The 23,228-nt window shown below is 32.8% G+C and overlaps 1 protein-coding gene across 29 annotated transcripts in view; it reads right to left on the bottom strand.

Annotated features, from left to right (window-relative positions):
* LOC138333957 (uncharacterized) overlaps positions 1-23,228 on the bottom strand; it is a 138,630-nt gene that overhangs the window by 4,165 nt on the left and 111,237 nt on the right. For 14 of the 29 annotated variants that reach the window (XM_069282655.1, XM_069282667.1, XM_069282673.1 and 11 more), the window contains 12 exons: positions 22,852-22,887; positions 20,205-20,325; positions 16,789-16,830; positions 15,151-15,293; positions 14,688-14,771; positions 14,066-14,107; positions 12,791-12,816; positions 11,644-11,672; positions 11,284-11,401; positions 7,821-8,346; positions 6,158-6,241; positions 1,921-2,115 (listed from right to left, as the gene is read on the bottom strand). In XM_069282655.1, the coding sequence (XP_069138756.1) occupies positions 1,956-2,115; positions 6,158-6,241; positions 7,821-8,346; positions 11,284-11,401; positions 11,644-11,672; positions 12,791-12,816; positions 14,066-14,107; positions 14,688-14,771; positions 15,151-15,293; positions 16,789-16,830; positions 20,205-20,325; positions 22,852-22,887 (1,411 nt within the window). In that variant the 3' untranslated portion in view covers positions 1,921-1,955. The remainder of the gene's footprint in view (positions 1-1,920; positions 2,116-6,157; positions 6,242-7,820; positions 8,347-11,283; positions 11,402-11,643; positions 11,673-12,790; positions 12,817-14,065; positions 14,108-14,687; positions 14,772-15,150; positions 15,294-16,788; positions 16,831-20,204; positions 20,326-22,851; positions 22,888-23,228) is intronic. The other 15 variants (XM_069282661.1, XM_069282685.1, XM_069282666.1 and 12 more) reach the window with 14 other exon arrangements.

The following is a 23,228-nucleotide window of genomic DNA, read 5'->3' as shown; positions in this document are numbered from 1 at the left end:
TGCACGAACGTCATTTTGGTATCGTAAAACCGACGCATTCATGTTACATTCGTGAACAAACAACAAGTTCAGTTTGGAGGTGAAGGTGAAATATGGAGGTGAGTGAAGGTCAAGGAGAATACGTGCTAATTGCTTCGAAAATAAATTGAAAATGATATGCATGCCCATGCCATATAAGAACTGTGTTTAGTTACATGCCTCCAACGTTACCACCAGTCATTAAACCTATGACGTCATCCATACATCCGTGACGTCATGTTTGATTTAGTTTGAACAAGCAAACGTCTAGAATATGAATAATGAGGTTATTCTATTTTCGCTGTTATTATTAAATAAACCTTGGATATAGCAGTCGATGAGGTCTTTGTTCATTTGACAACAGAAAAGTGCAAGGTGAATGATCAAATGAATAGGTGATGTGAGAATGAATGATCATGCAAAGTTAAAATGACAATGAAAAATATTTTTAGATTGATGATACATAAAAATGGCACATAATGTGCGTGGAAACACTCACACACTTGTATACTCGCATACCATTACAAGGTAAAATCAAAAGCAGTGCAACTATAGGCGTTGTATGCATGTTTCGCGACACTCAAAATTCGTCTATAGAAATAAATCATACTTTCGCGTTTCAATCGTGAGTGTTACCTTAGTGCTTACATAACTGTAAGAATTTGTTGAAATAAGTATAGCCATATACCGAAAGATATAATTAGATATACTTTATGAATTGTTATTTGTTTAATTATCTTAACGTCCTATTAACAGCCTGTCATATAATGACGGTCTCCCATGTATGCTGTGTGTAGCGTGTGTGAAGTGCGAGGCGTGTGTTATGGGAGACTGCGATATGTTAGTGTTGTGTCTTCTTGTATAATGAAACTTCTTTCCTTTTAAAGTGCTATATCACTGAAGCCTGCTGCTCAAGACACCAAGCAACACATTCCAATAAAACGGACGAACCAGTTGTCCTACTCCCTGTATGCTGAACGCTAAACAGGAGCAGAAACTACAACTTTTATAGACTTTCAAAAATTGAAAAAGTTGTGAAGAGCAATTTGACAAAAGCTAATACATATGTAGAAGTATGAAAGTGTTGAGGTAGATTAGTTAGCCACTATCATTAACACTATCATGAGAAAACGATGATATGACGATTTATGGATGAAAAGGAACGTGATCTCGCACTACTGACATTTAGTATTATTTTATTAAATCTATTAGGAATGTTAGTCAATTTAATATGGCGGTAGTGGGAAAATTAAATCCTTATTTAGTGACGATGCCCATTTATTAGAATTATAAGGGTATGGATATACAGGTATCATATTTAACAATTGGAAAATATATCTGAATTTCGATAGTGAGTTAAACGTAATGATATTTGTTACATAACCGGTGGACATTTCTTACATTACGTTTCTAATGATGTGAGTATTGCTAAATGCATCATCAGGACGTTTCTAATGATGTGAGTATTGCTAAATGCATTGTCTTGACAAAGTGATCTGACGACAAGTACATTGTGAATACTAGTAAAATTACTGTTACCATGATGATGAAATCGACAGTGTACACGTCGTAATAGTCATCGAAACGTTATACAATAAATCATTCTATGGTCGTGTCCTTCAAGCCCGAAAGAAATATTACGGGATGCGTTGGAAGTTTTGGTAATAATGAGATGAATGCGAGATGTAAATTAGGAATAATGAAATGAAAGTGAGGAGATGTGATGATCAAACGTTTTGATAACAGTACAATCACATAGAAAAAACACTTGGATTTGATTGTGCATAACAGACGCGGAGGAGGAAATGTTTACACATAAATGAACAAAGACAACATAGTCTGCTATATCCAATGCAAGCAATAATAAATGGGTTATATTTGCAAAAAGAAGCAGAGACTTACAAATGATGATTCCCCAATTTAAAGCAACCCTTAAGTTATTCCCCCAGTTTTTTGCCCCGCTCTAATGAAACTGATTTGGCTGGAGTCTTGGAGGCAGTGGAACCGGGAGGACCAGTCTTCAGAAGGTCAGCTATGATCTTACTTGTTAATTTCGGTGGGTTGACCGACAGAAGCGATTTAGGGTGTGTGGTACGTCTGAAAATGGAGAGAAGAGAACATTATTTAATGTAGAAAGAGAAGTAAAAGTAAGGTTAAAAGACTTTATGATCTCTCGGCCATTTGTTTGTTAATAATTTGATAATAGTTACTTATATAAGCCCCCAATAATGTAATGTAAAATAACCATTAAAACATTTGAGATTTGAAGAACACCAAATGCACAAGACTGTACTCATTACTAAAATAACCTCAAAATTTGAATCATTATATCCATATACTTTCTTTTAGCCGAAAGATCACAAAAAATGTCATGCAAGAGTACACAAAGAAAAAAATACAACGGTTCATCATGTTTTGACAAATGTTTTAGTTGCCAAGTCCATATATACTGACAACATCGCTAATCATATTTTACCAGTTATTATATATAGAGTAGAAAGACACCCAGATTATATTGTTAATAAAATATTCATCATGCATCTGTTTCCTATGAATAGATTATAACCATGCTCATGCAACAGGTTACACTATGTATATAATATATAAAATAACTTTCATATATAAATTTTGATATTTCTTAGAATGAAAAAAGAAATCAAACGCTTATTATAAGTAGATAAGCACAATGTCGTCCAAACTCCATGCACTGATTATAAATACTATCTAATCAATCAATCAAAATTATATAAAACATCATCGTTAGATATTTCATGCATGCAACTGATTGCCAAAGTATGTTTTCTAGTTCTGATGAAAGCAATCGTTAGATCACATCCAAACATTAACAAGGACATAGTCATTCAGATCCCCCGCCAATGGAGATATCAAAGCTGAAGTAAGTTTGATAGTGGAGACTTATGTGTATGAAAAAAAAACGGAAAAAGGAAGTTGAGCTACAGAGAGACGGAGTATAATTCAAGTAGAGCCGGGCTGCAATTGTTGAATCAGGTATACAGCCTTGACATTTATATTAGACTATATACACAAAGATGGGTGCAGTTTTGCAAAGTAACATTTACCATTTACCATGATATTTTTCAGCAATGTTTCCATGGTTACGGATAAAAGTGCAAAAAATGAAAACCTAAAAATAGCAAAAGGCACTACTAGACCATAAGACCAATGTGTCTATGAAGTTTCATGGAAATATCTCGCTGGTTTTAGAGTTGTGCTCCGGAAACGATTCTTACACAAAAATCTGCCATTTTCAGCAATGTTTCCATGGTTACAGAAAAAAGTGCAAAAAGTGAAAACCTTAAAATAGCAAAAGGCACTACTAGACCATAAGACCAATGTGTCTATGAAGTTTCGTGGAAATATCTCTTCTGGTTTTAGAGTTATGCTCCAGAAACGAACCTGGTACAAAAATATGATATTTTCAGCAATGTTTCCATGGTTACGGAAAAAATGCAAAAAATGAAAACCTAAAAATAGCAAAAGGCGCTACTAGACCATAAGACCAATGTGTCTATGAAGTTTCGTGGAAATATCTCTTCTGGTTTTAGAGTTATGCTCCGAAAACCATTCGTACGGACGGACGGACGGACGTACAGACAGACGGACGGATGGACGGACGGAACCCATTTGTATATCCCCCGCCAATTTCGTTGGGCGGGGGATAACTACAAATTGATACTAATTAATAAAACAATATCACACGCTAGAACATGCAATAATCCGTGATTACAGAAAACCACGAGGCTTCAAAAAACTCTGTAAAAAAACTTTGAGATGTAGATCCATATCCCAAGTATTTAAGAAATTTTGTCATTTTTTCAAATCTTTGATATAGATTTTTATACATCAGAATTAAATATTTTTGAGAGACATAGATAGGAGGAGATTTGTTCCAGTGTAAATCCATACCCCATATGCTAGACAGAAGCAAGCTTAAGGAAAAGGGACAAGCGTATTTATAATTATACTATTCAGTAAAGATATAGCAAGGACTACTAACGCAAAACAGTGAATTGTAGCATATATATATATATATATATATATAAGTAAAAAAGAACCATGTCCATGTGATGGTTTCCATATACATAAAAAGAAAACACAACTATAAAACAGTTTTTTCCTCCTTAGCGCTTTCTCGGCTCATGCCGGTCTTCAGGGGTTTGAATTCTTTTATTTGTACAACATGACGTCATAGTACAATGACGTCATAGTAAGATTACGTATTTGTAAAACATGACGTCATAGTACTATGACGTCATGTTTTACAAATAAAAGAATTCAAACCCCTGAAGACCGGCATGAGCCGAGAAAGCGCTAGGGAGGAAAAAACTGTTTTATAGCTGTGTTTTCTTTTTATGTATATATATATATATACAATGGATATAGAAGGGAAAGGAGAGAGTATTCTTCATTTAAGCTGAAAACAAAAATCATTAGTTTGGTATTAGCGTTAGGCATTTTTTTCGTTCACGGTAAAATATAGGCAATTCTATCTGCATTGTAACTGACTCTTACTGCATGTTAAATTGATCAACTCTAATAGAGAAAATCGATCAAAAAGACGTTGGTACCTAAAGTTCCCGAAACCAAACTGAGTCGTATAATCTGGATATCACTATGATCATTATACTCATCATTATTAAAACGGACCTATTTAACCATTAACTTTAATAAGGTATGCAAATATTTTCAGCTAATTTTTTGTCAAAAAAGTGTTCATTTCAGTTAATTTCATTGTTCAAAAAAACTTCATTTGTGATTCAAAAGTAAAAGTTAAAAAAAATGTTTATCTTAATCCACCAAGGCTAAAATCCCAACTGGGCAGCGGCAATCACCATGCATACTATCGTATTAGTGAACACTCCTTAGCTAAGCCATAACATCAAAGTTGTCAGCATTTTATGGAAAAATCGCAGCACAAAAACAGACTCTCAAAGTATTATCTCAAAAACACAATATCAAGAAACCTCCTTTCTGGTATTTATAAATTTGTACCTTACAGGCCTTTGGACATTGATTGTTGAAGACTTCTTGCAACAGGTTTAGCTAAATGTACCCTAAACGTTTCCCAAAACTGATGACCGGAATATACAGATAATACAATGAAATTATGAAATACTTTGTAATTACATGTCACAAGTTACATACCTTGTAAACCTCGTATTATAAAATAGAACGAAAGATATTTTTAACTACAGCCACTGCTGATATTTGTAAAAACAATACAACTGCATATTACCGAACGCCAATGTATAGAAGAAATAAGCCTTGCAAAGTTTTACTATATACTACAGCGCATTTAATTAAAATTATAATAAATATTAAATAAATTTACTTATGAAGAAAACCGATAAGTTTGTGCTATTTAAGCTGCTGAGTAAATTGAATATATATCGTGTATTTGTACATATGGGACTGTTACGGAAGGGGAGTAAGCATTGGTCAGTTTGTGGAAGGGAAACGTTAGTTAAATATCATAAGATTGTTTTATTGGTCTTTCCAATTCTTTGCGTGACAGTTTTGGACAGGTACTACGGGGTCTACTGAAGTGATTAACATGACTTAGATTATAATTTCGGGATCACTTTTACAGTTTACTGTGTTTCTACATAATCTACGATAATATTCGCTGTAATTTTTCATTATATGATACAGAGATAAGTTTTAGTATTAAATCATGTGATAGACAATACGTTTTCTATGTTGTGTCATTGTATCTTGATTTGTTCGAAAAATCAATCATAAGTGCAGGTTTACCCCTGTTAATCGCGATGAGGTTGCCATGAAAAAAATAAACAAGATTATTTCAACCAATTGTTTGCTTATATATATTTACTGAAAACAACAATTCCTAATCCTCGCCCGGACATTAGAATGCTAAATTACCATTTACCGATTTTTAGAGGTTATTTCAACAAGGGTTTTGTTAATCTTGAACTATGTATACCTAATTGCGAAAGTACTTCAGCGGGAATTTACAAACAATATGAAAAGTGCTTTCTCATATTGTAGATCGAAACACAGTAACTCAGGCCTAGATCTGGGAGGAGAGAGAGAAAGGAGAAGTTCTTGATTGTTATATATAATATACATAAGGAGGAGGAGGTTGTGAGATACCTACATCTTACCTCCCGGGCGAACCTGCCCAGAAGCTCCGCGCTGTCTGCGTAGTGTCACAAGGAATAACAAATGTGATCTATAGCAACTGTAGAGAACGAACACAGACCATAGTTAGAGGGTTAACTCAACAGGGAAGCCGGGGCAAATATCTCACGGGGGGCATGGGAACACACGCGGCTAAAACATTACAACCATGCACCCTTTACAGATCTTAAGATAATTTCACCACTTTAAATCAGAATGTTCAACTGTTTTCATCACTTTTGCTTTAAAAATAAATTTACACATTTTATCAGAAAAATGGTATCTAAAGTGAAAGCGTTGGTAGCATGAACATAATGGACGTAAATTATAACATTTTTACATGTAACACAGTAGCTAAAATTACTGACAATATGCGATGTAAATAATTTATGTATTAATATAAAGAAAGTAAATACATACGTATATGAAGAAAGTGCAGCTTATTTTGATACTTTGGTATTACATTATATCAATGTACTATGTGGTTAGAATGTTAGATCTACGGCGCAACAGTGTATCATTTAATTGATAACAAATATAGTGGATTTTCGTTATTGTAAATCGTAATAGAAGTTATATTGTGTATATATTCGGGACATTTGCCGTGATACTAATTTTGGCGCATTAATTTAGCTGTATTGCAAATTACTGGGTGAATATTTTGATTATATATACTGATGTTTGGTCATATTTCGAGGTAAATATCAAAATTGGGTGCATGGTTCTCTTTTTCCCAGAAAGGGCATATGTTTATTAGTTAATTAATGAAGAGGATGCATTGTTACAGAAAAGTCGTCGCTGTTGAATAGCATATGTTTGTAAAGGGCACAGGTTGGATAACAGACCAAAACCATGTTTGCAAAAAGTATATAGATTTTTCAAAAATACGTATATATATATATATTTATATATATAAGCATTTTAAATAAAAATATTTGTGAAGTTTATATTGAAAGTCAAGAGCAAACTGTTTTACCTATCACTTACCTTGAGTTTGAAGTTTTTTTCGTGAAATTATTTAGATACAAGATATCAAATGACATCATAAAATATTTAGTTTGCTAATTAGATAATTTACTATATATTTATCTTTTTAATAAAGGAAATATTGAAAACTAAATGAAATTCAAATGAAAACCACTACAACTACATAATAACAAACCCTAGCAATACATATACAAATTTCCACACCATGCAGTATACATAACAGATATTTAAAATATGGCAACATAAAATATCTAAAAACGTCATTAAAATAGCAAATCTAATTCTTCTAGACAAAACGGGAGACTAAACTTAAAAATATTTATTGCAATCATAATATCTACAACCACACAGGTAGGACTAGACAAGGATATAAAAAGGAGAAAAATGTAAAATTACGGCAGATATACTAGTTCGTGGCAAAATAATTTGTTACGAGCCTTGTACTATGTGGAAGGGATGGATTCACCGTTGGAAAAAAGTGGTCACTGATAGTTACAATGTATTACAAGTAAGGGTGATATGATGACAGACGTGTGCAGTGATTATACATATATATATAAACACACACACATAATATATACCTCAATACTTGACATTATTTGCTTCATCCCTTTCATAATGAAACAAATGTTCTGATATATTGTCACACTTACTTTTTTATTAGAGCGTTGATGTCGTCTTGTTCTTGGGTGTCGAGATCATCTTCGTCAATGGGCATGTCGCCTTCTGGTAACAAATCGTCCACATCACCCTCGCTCTGTCGGTCCCTCCGTTTTTTCTTTTTCTTGAGACTTTGACCTTGATCTTTGTGTTCACTTTGATCAAGGTCAGTGGATACACTGACAGAATTACTTGGAGATACAGGTTCATGCCCTTGCGGGGGTTCGACCGTGAAGCTGGGAAGTGTTGGGGAGGTTGCAAAACCAATGCCAGGAGAACTGGCCACATTCTTGGTAGAATCAGGAGAGCGACTCACCTCATCTGAGGATTTGGGCGCAGCAGGTCCAAAGCTACGACCCCTTGTTACAAGTCCCATTTTGCTGCTTGGCGATAATGACAAGGGTTTGATTTTTCTCTCTGGAAATGGACTTTCACTATGGCTGCGGTATTTGGATATTAGAGATTGAAGACGGTCGCCTCCCTTATCTCCTGGTCCTGTACTGGAACTCCTTTGTGGCTCTAGATTAAAAATATTAAAAAACATCATTTCCAGAACAAAACTATCTTAACACTGATATTGATAGGGAAATAAAATAATTTAGAAATGAACGTGGAAACGTGCATATAATTTTGGCCGGTTTAGAGAGGGTTCGGTTTGGAGAAGTGAACCGAATACCGATCATCATGATCCGGATTTAATCGATCGGAAGTCGTTTTTTACATTAGTGCAGCGCATGTATGCCTTGTGTTCGTTAAAACCGACCGATATTGATTGTTAATGTGAATGTTATCACAAAAGAGAGAATCATACGTTTAAAAGGAATGGATTATAGCAAACTTGACTTTGTTACCGCTTATAAACGTAGTTTAGTTAGTTAGTTGCGTGAATGTTCTTTGGGATGTTCTCGTCTGCACTAACCTACATACGGCCGATCGCTTCCGGTTACGTCAAGAATCAAATTATATGGTCTAATTACACGATGATCAGTCGATGCCAGTCATTATATGACATAGGCATTTTCAAAAACAATACATGGCTTTGGCTTCTTCATACAGATAATTTACGTTATCCGACAACTACATATGTAAATAAAAAAAACTGTGATTTGAATACGAAACTTTCTCTTTATTACTAGCTCTGCTTGTTTTCCTACAGTAAACAAACCGCGTGCACATGGTAGACCTTCGTTAGATATCTAAACAATAGGCATGATTAAATAATTACACCACCATCTCGGGTATAATTAATGTGTACCTATAGCCTTCCCATCGGTATACATGCCCAAGGACATGGCATGCAACAACTATGGTACAGGTATGTGTGTATTTCACGGTCGGTTGATCAGACCTCAATGCAATCTATCGGTGTCGCTCAGGTAAGGCCGGTTTTCAGAAGTGTATTTTAGTTACATTTGACTATTCCGATCTCAAAATCGGTCCGGTATTCGGAATTGGGTGGGATCGGTTTTGGGAAGTTTTATATACTATTAATAAAGAGGAATGCATTCCGTACATGACATCCATGTTCGGTTTCTAGAGGTGATCGGTTTTGAGAAGGTTCGGTTTTGGGAGGTTCCACTGTATCAGATCAGAAGTTGGGTAAGATTAACTGGAAGCAGATTTCTAGATATGAACCAGCCTCTATCCACTTAAGTTATGCTTTGCATTGATACATTAAGAACAACATAGTAGTCACAAAAAGACAAAAACAACATCAGTTGTATCATGAAGCCTTGCTCAAAACAGTAGGTTTGTTTTATATCTACTACCAGTGTTTGCAATCATTGCAATAGTTAGGGCTTAAGACATGCAACCCAATGAAAAAATGCTGGTGGCAAAATATCACACTTGAACTACTCAGTAAAAATTAGTTTATATGAATAATTTACAAATTATTATTTGTAATCTTGTAATTAAAACAATATCTAGAAATTACATGCTTTATATTGCTTACGTCATTGCCAAACAAACAATGCAAAAATAAAACCGTTACAATGCAATTATTTTTTACAATAGAAATACTCTAAAACGAAACCGGTGTCCTCAAACGATATATTTCGAAGCGGCGGAAAACTAGGATTATATATTTGAATAATGAATTAATTTAAGTGATATGCGGTTATGATGTTCAGACTTTTTACATATAAAACAAACTTTTGTAGTGAATTAACTTGAATTTTGATTCTGCTCAATATATTCGGAGGAAAAGTCAAATAAAGAAACAAAGCATTGTTCCGTAAACGCTCATATTCGGGATAAGTAATAGGGACTTCAACTAATAAAATAATTTAAATATGCTTTGATACAGATTAATTTCTTTCTTATGAAAACACCCGCTTTCCTACATAACAAGGTAGCCATGGAATTAAATTAAATTCTGTCCTTTTTGTATTGAAGTACAATGTAGTCTCAAACAATGAACTCTATTACAAATGAATAGCGATCTGTGACAATGATAGTCAGTACATATTTGTCAATATCCCTGTCATCATTAGTGCAATATGTGCCTTGAGTGGGTGGCTAATAATTATAGAATAAATTTCACAAATTTGCGAGTAAATATGTTTACTTATATTAATATCCTTGGTTTGAGAATTTCGTTTTTCTAATGGAGTTATCATTTAAAACCGTTGTCTAATCTGATAAATATGAATTCAGATAAAATTGAAAGAATAAATCCATGTCGTATATGATGTAAGAAATATTGACAAATGAATACTTCACAAATGATGGTAGCAAACTACAAAAATAAAACAAAAATTAATCAAACGCAAAACTAAACCGATATCAACCTCAAACGTATTACATACCACGTCAATTACACTGTAATAAATCAGTATTGTTATTAATCATGAACATGATAGAACGTCATTTTGATTAAGATGAGCATGAGGGTATTCATCATTAGGACAAAAAAATTGCCGAAAGGCCAAAGTTCACAGCAGACGCAGCCATGATGCACGTTATATCTCGAAATATGAAACATGCACAAAAGCGATGAACTCATTTAGCATGACATGGAAGTGGATTCCATGAAAAAATGAGATTCTTTGAATTTTGAAATAGGAAATATTGCATTTACATTTATATTGATAATACGTGGAAATCATAACATATGAAAGTCTTTTAAAGTGAAAGCTATAGCTAATGAAAATGTGGAATAAGTATCGTTTTCCTTCATTTATTGGATATTAATAACTTGGTAAACTTTAATAAATGGACAGCATTATATAACATTGTCATCTTTTTTCCATAGCGAAGTTAAATTTTTCACAATTACAAACTTTTACATCACCACTTTTCAAGTGAAGAGTTTTATTTTTTAGCAGCTGGATGCATTTTAATAATTATAATTTTTGATTAAGCTGCACTTCAAACTACAGGCACTTTTCAACCGGTAGCATTCAGACACACCTGGCCAAAACTGATGCCAATGATAGGTTAGCTGGTACTTACTAGTTCCTAGGAACTGTGTGCCATATTGCCCAGGTGTCACAGATATACCTGAGTCCTTAGCATCTTTATCAGACGTGGACAATAATTTGGTAAAAGAATCTGGAGAATTAAAACGTAGCTGCAACAGGATTTCGAGAATATGTATATCATTAAATATCTTAATAACTTGTTTCAACGTGAAAAGTGCTTCTTTAAAATAATTATTGGCCGTCACTCTAAAACATTTCAATAATGAGTTTGAAGTCTTAAATAATTGATTGCTTGAATATATTAAATGATAATAAAACGTTAAATGAAACAACACAAAATTTTGGCAAATTTTATTTGGCATGAAATGAGATTTTGTTCTACACTATTTACCTTAGGACTACGAGGCGTCCGTTCTCCGTCTAATAAAACACGATAATAAATACATGTTTATATAAATAATCTGAGAAAATGTGTTTTCTACTCCAGCAAAAAATGTGAGGTATGATTGAGAATGAAAAGAGAGCAAAAGCAATTTGAAAGCAGCGATTTGATACCGCACCCAATTTGAACACCAATAAAAAGCATCATGAAACACAATGATGTCAATGTTTAATGAAGATGTAAAATTATATCCAAAAGGTTTACACTCATTTCTTTCCATACCAACACTTCGAATGTAATCTTTACGATAGAAAAAGCCTTCAAATAAAACATTTACAGTTGATATACATTTTTGAAAAATGAAATCTAGGAAAGAGGAAAATTAGGTACAGATATACGTTCACAAGTGTATTCGTCTAATAATTATGTCCATTAGCAAGTACAAGAGGAAGAGGTGCCATTTAATTTATTTACAAATTACGTGCTGTTAATGTGGTTTGCAAGTAGGAGAATTAATCAACCCAGCAAAGATGAAGTCTCCATGTACGCATTATTTTGAGGAATACAGATACAGTATATCATTAATTGAAACGATAAGTATACTTTTATGAGAGGAAAGTTGATTAATAAATTATAACGGACTTCAACTCAAAATAGCACCTTTCTCCGACGTTTACAAGTGGTATACTTACAAAGCATAACTTAAGTGGATAGAGTTCCGAGATAATGGTATGATTCAGTGGATAGAATTTAGGGACATTGCATGGTGTTTTGGGGGAGAAAACCAGTAGTTCACACGAGGATAAAGGTAATTACGTTACACAGGATATAAGAGGCAACCTGATATTAATATCATTTTTACACATATGCGATCAGTGTCTGGTCTATTAAAGACAATATGACCATTGTATACTTATATAATTGATAAGGAAATATCTATGTATACCGATATATATATAAACCGGTTACAATGAATGTATAAAATTAATTAAAACGTAAACGAATTCATTAACAGAATATACTACAGGTTAAGTAAATTTCATAAATGAACAGTATTACATTTTATATTTATTACGCGACGATCATAATAATTATTTTCTATCCATGTGAAACTTAATTAATGTTATGTTGAAGATTTGAAAATTGAAATTACTACCTGGAATTTTACCTTCATCTGTTTTCCTGTAGACAGAAAAAGAAAGTGTTAAATAGCAAGTCTAAAACATAACACTTTAAAATGGAGCTGATTATAGAAATTTCTAAAATAAGTTACACATTAAAAAGATTCATTATTCTTTATAAAGTATCTGAGAACAGATTCACCTGCCAATGACAACAATTTTGTAATGACTTTCATATTTGTTCTATCTTTATTAGCGTCTCAACCAAAACTTGATTAAATTTCTAGCTAAAAAGCGAAGCAGTTTGCTCAAAATATATTGAAACTAAGGTGATATTCTGCTAGGGAAAAGTCAGTGAAGATTTAAGTTCATGCATTAAATAACAATAAAATTTAAGTTAAATTTTATTTTTAAAAATATAAAAGGAATGTTGAATCTACTTTGTTAATTAAACAGATACATCGTCATGGAAGAAATGTGGTTTTATTTTGATGTATGCTAAACGATGCAATTAAGCCATGCTTAATGATATGTTAAATCAGATATTTTATTAGACATGCATGCCAATGCAAACTTGGACGTGCCACATGCATTTCTTTCTAGCTGAAATAAAACCAGATGTCAACCGCAAAGATGCGTCATCGTCAACCAGCAGCACACAAGAACAAAACAAAAGCAATTGCAGTTATTAAAGATTCGAGTGTGCATGTACAGTGTTGGCAAATAGTAACCGAAAGTATGCAGAGGACATCATCGTGTGGTTGCTGATCAGACAGAAATGTGTTGTGACAGAAAACTCCTACACCAGTATTCAAGGGTAAAGGTCATCCTTATGTCAACCATACACTGACAAAATATTTGGCCACTATCTTGTGTCTTTGTCATTTTTGGAATAGTATTAGAAGCAAATTACATACTCTAATATTTTACTAACTAAAGCATATATACTTAAATATTATGGGTTAATCGCTGACACTTTTTATCTGTTTGAGTTAATATATCAAAATAAATTTTACTAGGTGAAAGTGTCGGTGTAACAAATTTAGGCGAGGTCTTTTTAAGGCAAGTTTACTAAAAAGTGAAAAATGGACTAGCTAATCAAAATGAATTTCAAAGAATAACAAAAATAAATGTGTAGACAAAACAATTACGGTGTTATATTGACTCAATGTCTACATATTAAGTATAATAAATGTGAATCTGTTGTTGTTTGTTAAAAATAAAAGAATCGTGACGACAACTGTCAGCAGACATCGAGGACGACATTGGGAAGGGATAGAGAGTAAAATGAACGTGGATTTTTGTTTGACCTCGGGATTTTTGACGATCTGTTAGGTGATCTAGATTTCCTCCTAGAACAGGCAAAATGTAACAGAATATTATTGATTTGTCAAATACTGAGAGTTACAACTAAAACAAAACAAGTGCATCAAATGAAAATTCATATAAGAATTGCATACACATGCAAGGGCAAACACAATTCAGTTTTTGCACTATTGTGATGACAAGCCAATCATTTTAAGTTATGCCATGCTTAACAACAGCGAGATTATTTATGCGCGTGGAAATCATATCAACGAAACTCAGCATTCACAATTTTGGTTTTGAAATGTGTTACTACTGATAATGAATACACAGTCACTTGTCGCTATGATCGTATATATTCACTTCTCGGCTTATGAACGAGTATATTATAGATATACAACTTTTACATCATTTTTTAACAAAATATGTATACCATATTATTTTTTAAACGGCCTCTTAGAGCGTTCACCTTATTGATTCAAAACCACAAAGAAGTTTTCTGTTAACTGTCCGCTGTTAATATACATGTATGCGAGTTACATTAAGCAAGTTATTTTTTTAAATCATACATATTCTGCATAAACGATACACGATGTAAATGCGTATTTGTGTCTGTAAACTACATACCCTGGAGAAGGACTTCCATTTTCCAGACTGCGTTTTTCGTCAACGTGTGACATTAGGTTTTGAAGTTGATTCATAGCTTTTTCTCTAGAGAATATAATTACAATAGCAATACAGATACAATTTATTATTTCTATATTTTCTAAATTCTAGCAACACGGTAAATAATTGATATAACTAATCAATGAAACTTTCTTTTGTCGACGACATCAATGATGGTATCTTTAGTGATCAATAAGTAAGTAAAGCAAGATCAGCAATGGGTATGAACTTTTTAAAAACTTTCATTTAAGCTCGATTTTTCGAATAGTTTTGTTGTATACCCTGTTGTAAAGTTGTAACTCCTGAAATCAGTTCCCAACGCAACAAGTTAACAATATTCATGTAAAACATCAAATTGTTTTGTTCAATATTTTTGATACGATCTGTAATGATCTAACTGTTCTTTGTAAAATTTATTACCCACCTGTTTTCGATTTCCACTTTGGAGTGTTTTAGTTGTCCCTCCAGTGTTTCGATAGCCTGGTCCTTAGTCTCGATCACTCCCATCAGTTTATGGAGTTCACCGCGCATGTCATTTAGATCTGTACCAACGTCTTCCAGAGATTCCTATAGATTTAAATCAAACATGTTCATATTGTCTTGAACTTTGTATTGCTTCTGTTTGCAATGAAATTTGCTAAAATAAGCTAGAATATATTTATGCATTAAAACAAAATCAGGAAATCTTACAAACTAACAACATTATTTGCAATGAACCGCCACAGAGCCCATCATTCTTAAACCTTAACAACTATTAATGTAACACCCATAATTTTTAGTTAACTTAGATAATTTCTTTTTACGATTTTATTAATCTATGATGGAATATGCAATGAAGTTTTGGGGTTTTATTATATTTCATACATGGGATCAATGAAAACACAGATGAGGTATGTATAATGTATGTATGATTATTAAATGAATGAAACAAGAGATCCAAAAGTCCAACACCAAGCTTTACAAATAATGTTAATATGGGACATAAGTATATTCAGATATCAAATTAGGCCAAAGTTTATATAACTTCAACGTTAGTGGTTATTTGCAATAACAATCATATGAAATTCAAGAACGATCATTTTAGATTTGTTTTAAGTTCCAATATGTTGTTATTCAGAATTCATAAGCAAGTATTCACATTACAAATTTGTAAAGAAGTAAGATTAATATTACAATGAAGGACATATAGATGATATTTATTTGGCAACTCATACATCTCAGTAAGATTAAACACTTTGTAATTTTTGTACTTATGATTTACAGTTTGTAGACCAACAAACCAGTACCTTCAGTACTTTGATTAATTACACAACAAATCAATACTTAAAGTAATTTCAGTACTTTGATTCTTTCTTCAAACATAGGTTAGTAACAGGCATGCAAAAACCCTTTCCCTAGAAGAAAAAAAAAATCTACACTAATCCAAAACGTTTAAATAGGCAAAGTCAGCATGTTTGTTTAGCAACGCATCAAAGTTTTAAAGTAAAACCACACATTTTCTACATGAATGACAATGATAAGATGATGAATGAAAGCAACACGAACATAATTATGGTGATGAAATACCTAAACAAGAACACCAATATGATATGAGACATGAATATAAAAAACTATATTACTATCCAAACTATCATAAAAAGATCTAATATTAAGTGAAAATGGATCATAAGTAAAAAAAAGTTACCAGGTTAAGGTATTTTTTTCAAGCCAAAATGATTGCTACTAATTTATGTAATATTTACAAACATGACTTGTATCAATAAATGCTACACAGTAGTTAGTGACAACTATAACTATATAGTGAGCAATGTTCTTGATTTTAGATGTTCTATAACAAAAATTGAAGCAATGAAAAATAAATTTCAAAACTATTCATTCCTGACATGACTTGACAAGATTTTTGAATATGAAAATGTGCTTTTGATTCATGACAAAAACATGTCAATTGCTGAGGGATCTTTGCCAAAACCTTTGATACATTGCTAAACGGCTAGAATATGCTGTAGACAAGCTATTTGGGGTGACATTAAGTTGGCAGTGTTTAATTGGCCACCTTACTTACACGTATTACCTGGGGGCCCTTTGACTTTTCATCATCAAGTTCCTATAGTAACAAAGAATTTACTCAAGGTGACTGATGGCGCACAATGCTTCTAAACATTCTAAATGAAGTAGGTCAGTCTGGAATGTGAACCTGGGACCCTTTAACACAAGCCAGAGTGCTCTTCCAATTGAGCTACCTGGTCACTTGCGATCAACCCGATCAAGAACCGTTACATATATTTTGGTTAATTTTCAGTCATAACCACTTGTCCATGACAATTACTAGGATTTGGCAAGAACACTGATATCTTGTGTGTATTTTGTCCAATTTGGTGTGGAGACACTTTGATGGGTCAGTTTCATGATATTTGTTATTGAAAGAGGAGGCAGGGGAAGCAGAAATGATCTTTATTCTGCCATGACTTTGCTTTGCCAATTATGAACAAAGACACTTAGCTATATATAATGCATTTGATTCTCTGGGAGTTCAGAAGTAATACAAACTTATTCATCCCTCAAATTCCCTAATGGACTACTCTATTACTTGATTTAGGAGAGTTTAAATGTGTCTTCAGGGGTGGATGAAATCATGCCTGAAAAGCAAAGGAGCTTAATGGTGGGCTTATAGGAAACTTTGGTAAGCTATTTAAATATTTTTTCTATAAGCAAAGTGAACCTTATTAATAGGAATAAACACTCAAGGTTCAGAAAGCAGAGAGAAATAGATCTAAAGCAAAGAGATAAATCTGCCCTCAAAAACAAGTCAATTAAAGTCCAAGAGCTTATTACAAGGTTTGGACAATTTCCCAAATACTTCCAAAGAAAAAATATGGCATGCTCCATCCCCATACACTTTTGACATATCGGTAAGTAATCATAGGTGTATATATTATATAATCATCATTCTGAGCAAGTGTTAATGTGTCTGGTCTCTTTAAGTCAGACAGGGTCCAGTAACATCAATACTAATTTACTTAAAGGAATTTCTTAACTTAAAATTTCCTATACATTAGAGAAATTACAGAAAAAATCTTAAGTTAAGAAATATTCCTTAACATCTCTACTGTTTTCCTTAGGTTATGGACATTCCTAAGTTAAGGAATGTTGAAGAAACTGGAGTCTGATCTATCATACACTTTCTTTGTGATTTTGCAATCAAATTTCTTTTAATGAATACTAGTACAAACTGGAATCATGATTTCATGTGTATGATTATGTAGTGAATAAATGAATACACGTGTTTTATTTAACATAACAATGCACAGATTATTCAATGTTTCAAGATTATTTAGGAGTTCCACAAATATGAAAATCAACATGCATCAATGTGAGGATATTAGATGATCCTGGCCTAGATTAAAGTCAGTGGCACATAAATATGTTTGACATTTTTGCAGGTTGTTTAAACCTGTCACAAACATGTGTCATATTGCAGTGCATGGTCAATTGCATAAATGTTTCACCAGTAAAAATGTCTGGAATTTGTTGTATTTAGAAAGTTTAGAAGTAATTAAGTAGATCAGTACAAAACTAGGAATAATCTAGTTTAAGATTCTTTTGATGTAGTAGGAAGTCTTATGGACACTTTTATTGTAGGCTTTTCTAACAGATTTATCCTTTTATTGTTACCCTTATATTGTTATCTTTACTTAAATCCTCTAATTGACCACATGTCACATGTTACTCAATAGAGGTAATTATGGTGTAGTACAAGGGAGCTCACCGAAAACCCCAGCAAGCTGCCCAGCAGCAGTATCGACTCGGTGAGAGATGTACCAACAGTTTTGTTTAAATCTATGAATCAAACAAACCTGTGTCATTTTTATGTGTTTTTACAATGTTTTAAAATCGCATTGTATAAAAGACACCCCTGTTAAAAATGTTTATTTAACCCATCCAATGTCCCTCTCCCTTCCTCTGGTACTACATAGCCTCTGTTACTACATATGTATATTCTGTTTTAGCATATTGCAGTTATCTCCCTTTGACTTATCTCCCTTGTAAGGAGGTATATATGTAATTGTTTTGTGAGGAAAACTCGAGTTGCTTTTTATGAAAGTGTAATGTCACGCAAACTTATAATGTCACAATAAATATCTACATGCAAGTACAAAATATGTTATTTCAATTTAATTATTAATATTTTTAAATAAAATTGATTTATTAATGTAATCTTATATCATTTTCAATTAATGTGTTTCAATATTTTTTTCGAAGTTTAGATTTTGTTGCCAACAACATGGTATTTTTCTAATCACTATAATTCATTGTTTTTACCATTTTTTCGCATTAAGAAAATAATACTTTTATTCAGAAACAATTTAATTTGTTTCCAAAAATAAATGGTAGGAATGAGCTTCAATATTTTCAAACATTTGTAGCTTGTATAATATTAGTAGAAATGTACTTTTAATATTTTTTGACATTTGTAACTCGTATAATATTGATTTGAAGAGTTTTTAAAGAAAGGATGTTCGTGTATTACAGTTTATCACAGCTTAAATATGTGAGGGAGATGACGGTGGTGCCTTGTATTTCACAACTAATCTTTCACTTCCTCTCCAAAATTGTGGGGGGGTATGTGTTAAAAAATCATTTTTTTAAGGATTAGATTTACACATTGTACTTAGCAATTGGTTTTTTAGTAGTTATTTAAGCATTAAACTATCTTCCTATGGCATCTATGGTCTAGATGCCAGAGCTTTGCAGACAATCTTCATAATGTGCGCTAGCGCATTATGAGATGATTGTCTGCAAAGCTCTGGCATCTATATAGACCATAGATGCCATAGGAAGATAATTTAATGCTTATATTTCATTATCAACTCACTTTAGGGTATCTGTATTAACATTGTTTAAGCTAGACCAGGAAAACAATTTACCAACGACGATTTAATCCACAAGATGGAACAGCCATTTTGACGGTGATCAGTTGACATCACCATGGTCATGTTTTGGGTGTCAGTTATACCGCCATATCCTTCACTTTGCCTTGGTTAGTTTATATAGTAGAAGTGACAAGCAAATGTAAATATAAGTGTATATCCGTAAATCAGCATCTAAGTTCTATTTTCAGACAATGCTGACAAAATTCAGGAGGGACTTTAATAAAATAGTTTATAGGCAGGTGAACTAATAGCAAGATTTCATTCTTTATTTGGGGCAAAAATATAATAGAATTTGAAAAAACAAAACAAAACAAAAATCTGTCACACATCCAAATTCTGTATGTATTTCTAACTGCAGAAAATGAATTCAATATTAAATTTTGACAAAATTCTCAAAATTTGGTATCAGGTTCAAGGAATAGCTACCATGCACACTATGAAGGGTCAACATTTTTCCTGATGATGGTGATAGTTCTGATGAGAAGATGATTGGATACAGTATATATGACACTAGGGATATAATTCTGAATTTCAGAAAGCACATTACCTCTTTAAGTCCTTTGATGATCCTCTCCTGTTTCAGTTTGTCAGCCTGCGTTTTAGACAGAACATCCCTCAAATTGTCGATTTCACTCTGGAGTTGTTCCATTTCAGCACTACCGACTGGTCTGAAAATCGAAAACATGTAATGCTGACAAAAAAAGAAAATTTCCTACAAATGCATTAAAGATAAATACGCTCCATATGAAGAATTCAGAATGCAAAAGACCACAAAGGATCAAATATTGATAACATTTCACAGCAGGGTCATTAGAAAATTTAATAAATCAGTCCATGCTGAGAAAAATAATATCATGTACTATCATTAAATGTCACCAAAATGAGAGGAAAAAAACCCTGCAAAATCTTAAACATTAATTGCTTTAACTGGAACTTCTATAGACAATACTGAGATATTAATATCATCATTGTATAATGAACTAAATACCAGATTTTCTTACAAATAAAGGTGTGCAGCACAATAGAATTAATAATACATGTAATTTATTTCACCAACGAGGAAAACACATACAAACAAGTCAGTGTGCACACACTTACCACACACATGTTAAACAAACAGTCAGTGCTATTCCAACTAGAATTGCTGAAGGGAGATAATTCAGAATATTACAGAAAATATTAATACTAAAAAGAAGACGGAGATGTTCACATCATTGTGGAATAGAAAAAACTTATTGGTGTATTTCAAACATTATACCTGCTATGACAGACTCTCAGCATCTCCCTTGAAGGTGTAAATAAAACAAAACATTTTCTTAACAACTTTAAATTATTATTTTTTGTTTCGTCTATTTCTTGATACATGTATACATAATGTATGTGTATATTTTCTTCTTACTTTATAAATTACAAATTTGAAATGTATACAGAAAAATTAACTGATTCTTTATTTATTTCACTTATGCATTGTTTATTCTTTGTGTAAACACACAAGATCTAAAGAAAAAAGGTTTATCAAAACCCTCAATAGTGTGCACACGTGTTAATTAATCTCCAATACATTGAAAGTTATACCGTCATTGTTGCAGAAATTGTAAGATTCAAACATTTTTTCATAAGAAAATATTTTTTTTGATATTCTATTGACTACCAGGGTAATTTTAGGATGTGCCAAGTGTTTGTCTTTTGCTCTGTGATCAATCTAACCATTATGAAAATGTCCTCTGATACCAGGGTGATCTAATTTGTGTTGCCAGAGATGATTTTAGTGTACAATCTCACCTCCAAACGGCTTAATGGGGTAGAATCAAACATGTGTTGTATTTCAAATCAGATTCGTGGGATACTAACATCTCTCTCTCTTTGAAGTATAGACCACATGGATTAAGCAGCTAAACTATTTCAACTTTAGTGGAATAATTTTTGTCTTAATTTACAAATCATAATCCTATTCTTTATTATTTTTTTTTTTTTTAGATAAGCTAGGCTTGCATGATTTAGCCAACTAGGAAATCAACACTTCTGACTTACTGTGGATTACTGTAATGAAATTCAATAGCATGACTGTCTTGCATTTCACACAATACACATTATGCACAACACAGCATATTATAATAAATATAAAATGCATATTCCATAACACACTGCATATAAATAGTAACACGTGCCTATATATATCCACAGCCACTCCAACAGACGTCAATATTATAAATAAATAAACATAATTCATAATTAATATATCCTTATTAATATATTAGATGCTAATTGAACACTGTCATCATCCGTTTAATCATTCACTCCTGAAGACACATTTACACTCTTTTAAATCAAGGACAAGAACAGTCCATTATGAATTTTCAGGGGTGAATCAGTTAATTGATGATGTCAGCTGAAAACAACATAAAATCCTGACTAGTGTTATTTTTGGTTACAAACTTGTGCCGATTACTCAAAGCTGTCATTAACCACAACCTGGTATCCTTCACCATGCTAAGCCTTATCCCTCTAAGAGTTGTCTTTCCTTAAATTTTTTTCCTTAACTGTGTCTCAGGAAAGTTTTGCCAGGTTACAGGGATTTTTTTTAAAACCTCTCTGAAGTGAGTCTCTGTAAAAGTTTGCAAGGTAAAAGTGTTTCTTCCCCCATCCTTTAAAGATAAGCCTTCAGAAATATTGTGCCTGTTAAATGTCATCTTTCTGGTCATACAGTGTTACATGTAAATAGTGATACGGTCGCCTTCTAGCTTCTCGCTAGGGGGTATTTCCCTTTAGCTCAGTCGGTAGAGTGGCGGACCAGTAAGTCTGGGGTTACGGGTTCGAGCCCGACTGGCAGCACACTACTCTCACCCTGTTACACTTTTTCCCTTTTTTGACAAATAAACTTTGAATTAAAATTTTCCAGTCTGGTTGTCATCTAACAGTCTTAAATCCTTAATAAGTGAACACAGGGACTGATTCACACCTGAAAGCACATGGATGCTTCCAGACCGGAACAGTCCATGATGAAATTTCAGGGGAGATAAGTTTAAATGTTGATCGACCCTGAAACCGTTTTTGCATGTTAAGTGCTATACCCAAGCCATATTAGATGGAAGCTAGTTTTAAAACATCCAAACTGAACCATGCCAGTAACACATTAATGTTTTGTATGCTACTCCAGGAGTAAAACATGCACCAGTTCTAAAACTTTCTCTCACCGTATCATAGCCTTTTCACTTTCTAGCATTATTATTCTGTTGAGAAATTTATTCATAAATCTTTTACATAAATTGCACACAATTCCTTTTTTTGGATAGCTTTATCCACTTGTTTAGCAAACAAAATTTCACAAATGATTACTTACGATTCATGAAAATCATTCCGGAGATAGAGTCACCTCCCTTGTTACTTAATCTTTATAATAAGGACTTTTTTGCATTTATTAATTTTAAAAGAAAGAATAATGAAGAAAGAGTAAACCTTGGATCATACATTAGAATGCCATATTATTTATAGATAATATGAGTAATCTCCCCTTGTAACTTTTAATATCATTATACACAGAAGTAGGCTGACAGATATATTCCCTCTATTC

The sequence above is a fragment of the Argopecten irradians genome, chromosome 10 (genome assembly GCF_041381155.1).
Source record: "Argopecten irradians isolate NY chromosome 10, Ai_NY, whole genome shotgun sequence".
NCBI lineage: Eukaryota > Metazoa > Mollusca > Bivalvia > Pectinida > Pectinidae > Argopecten > Argopecten irradians.
This window is presented reverse-complemented; position numbering and strand designations above follow the sequence as displayed.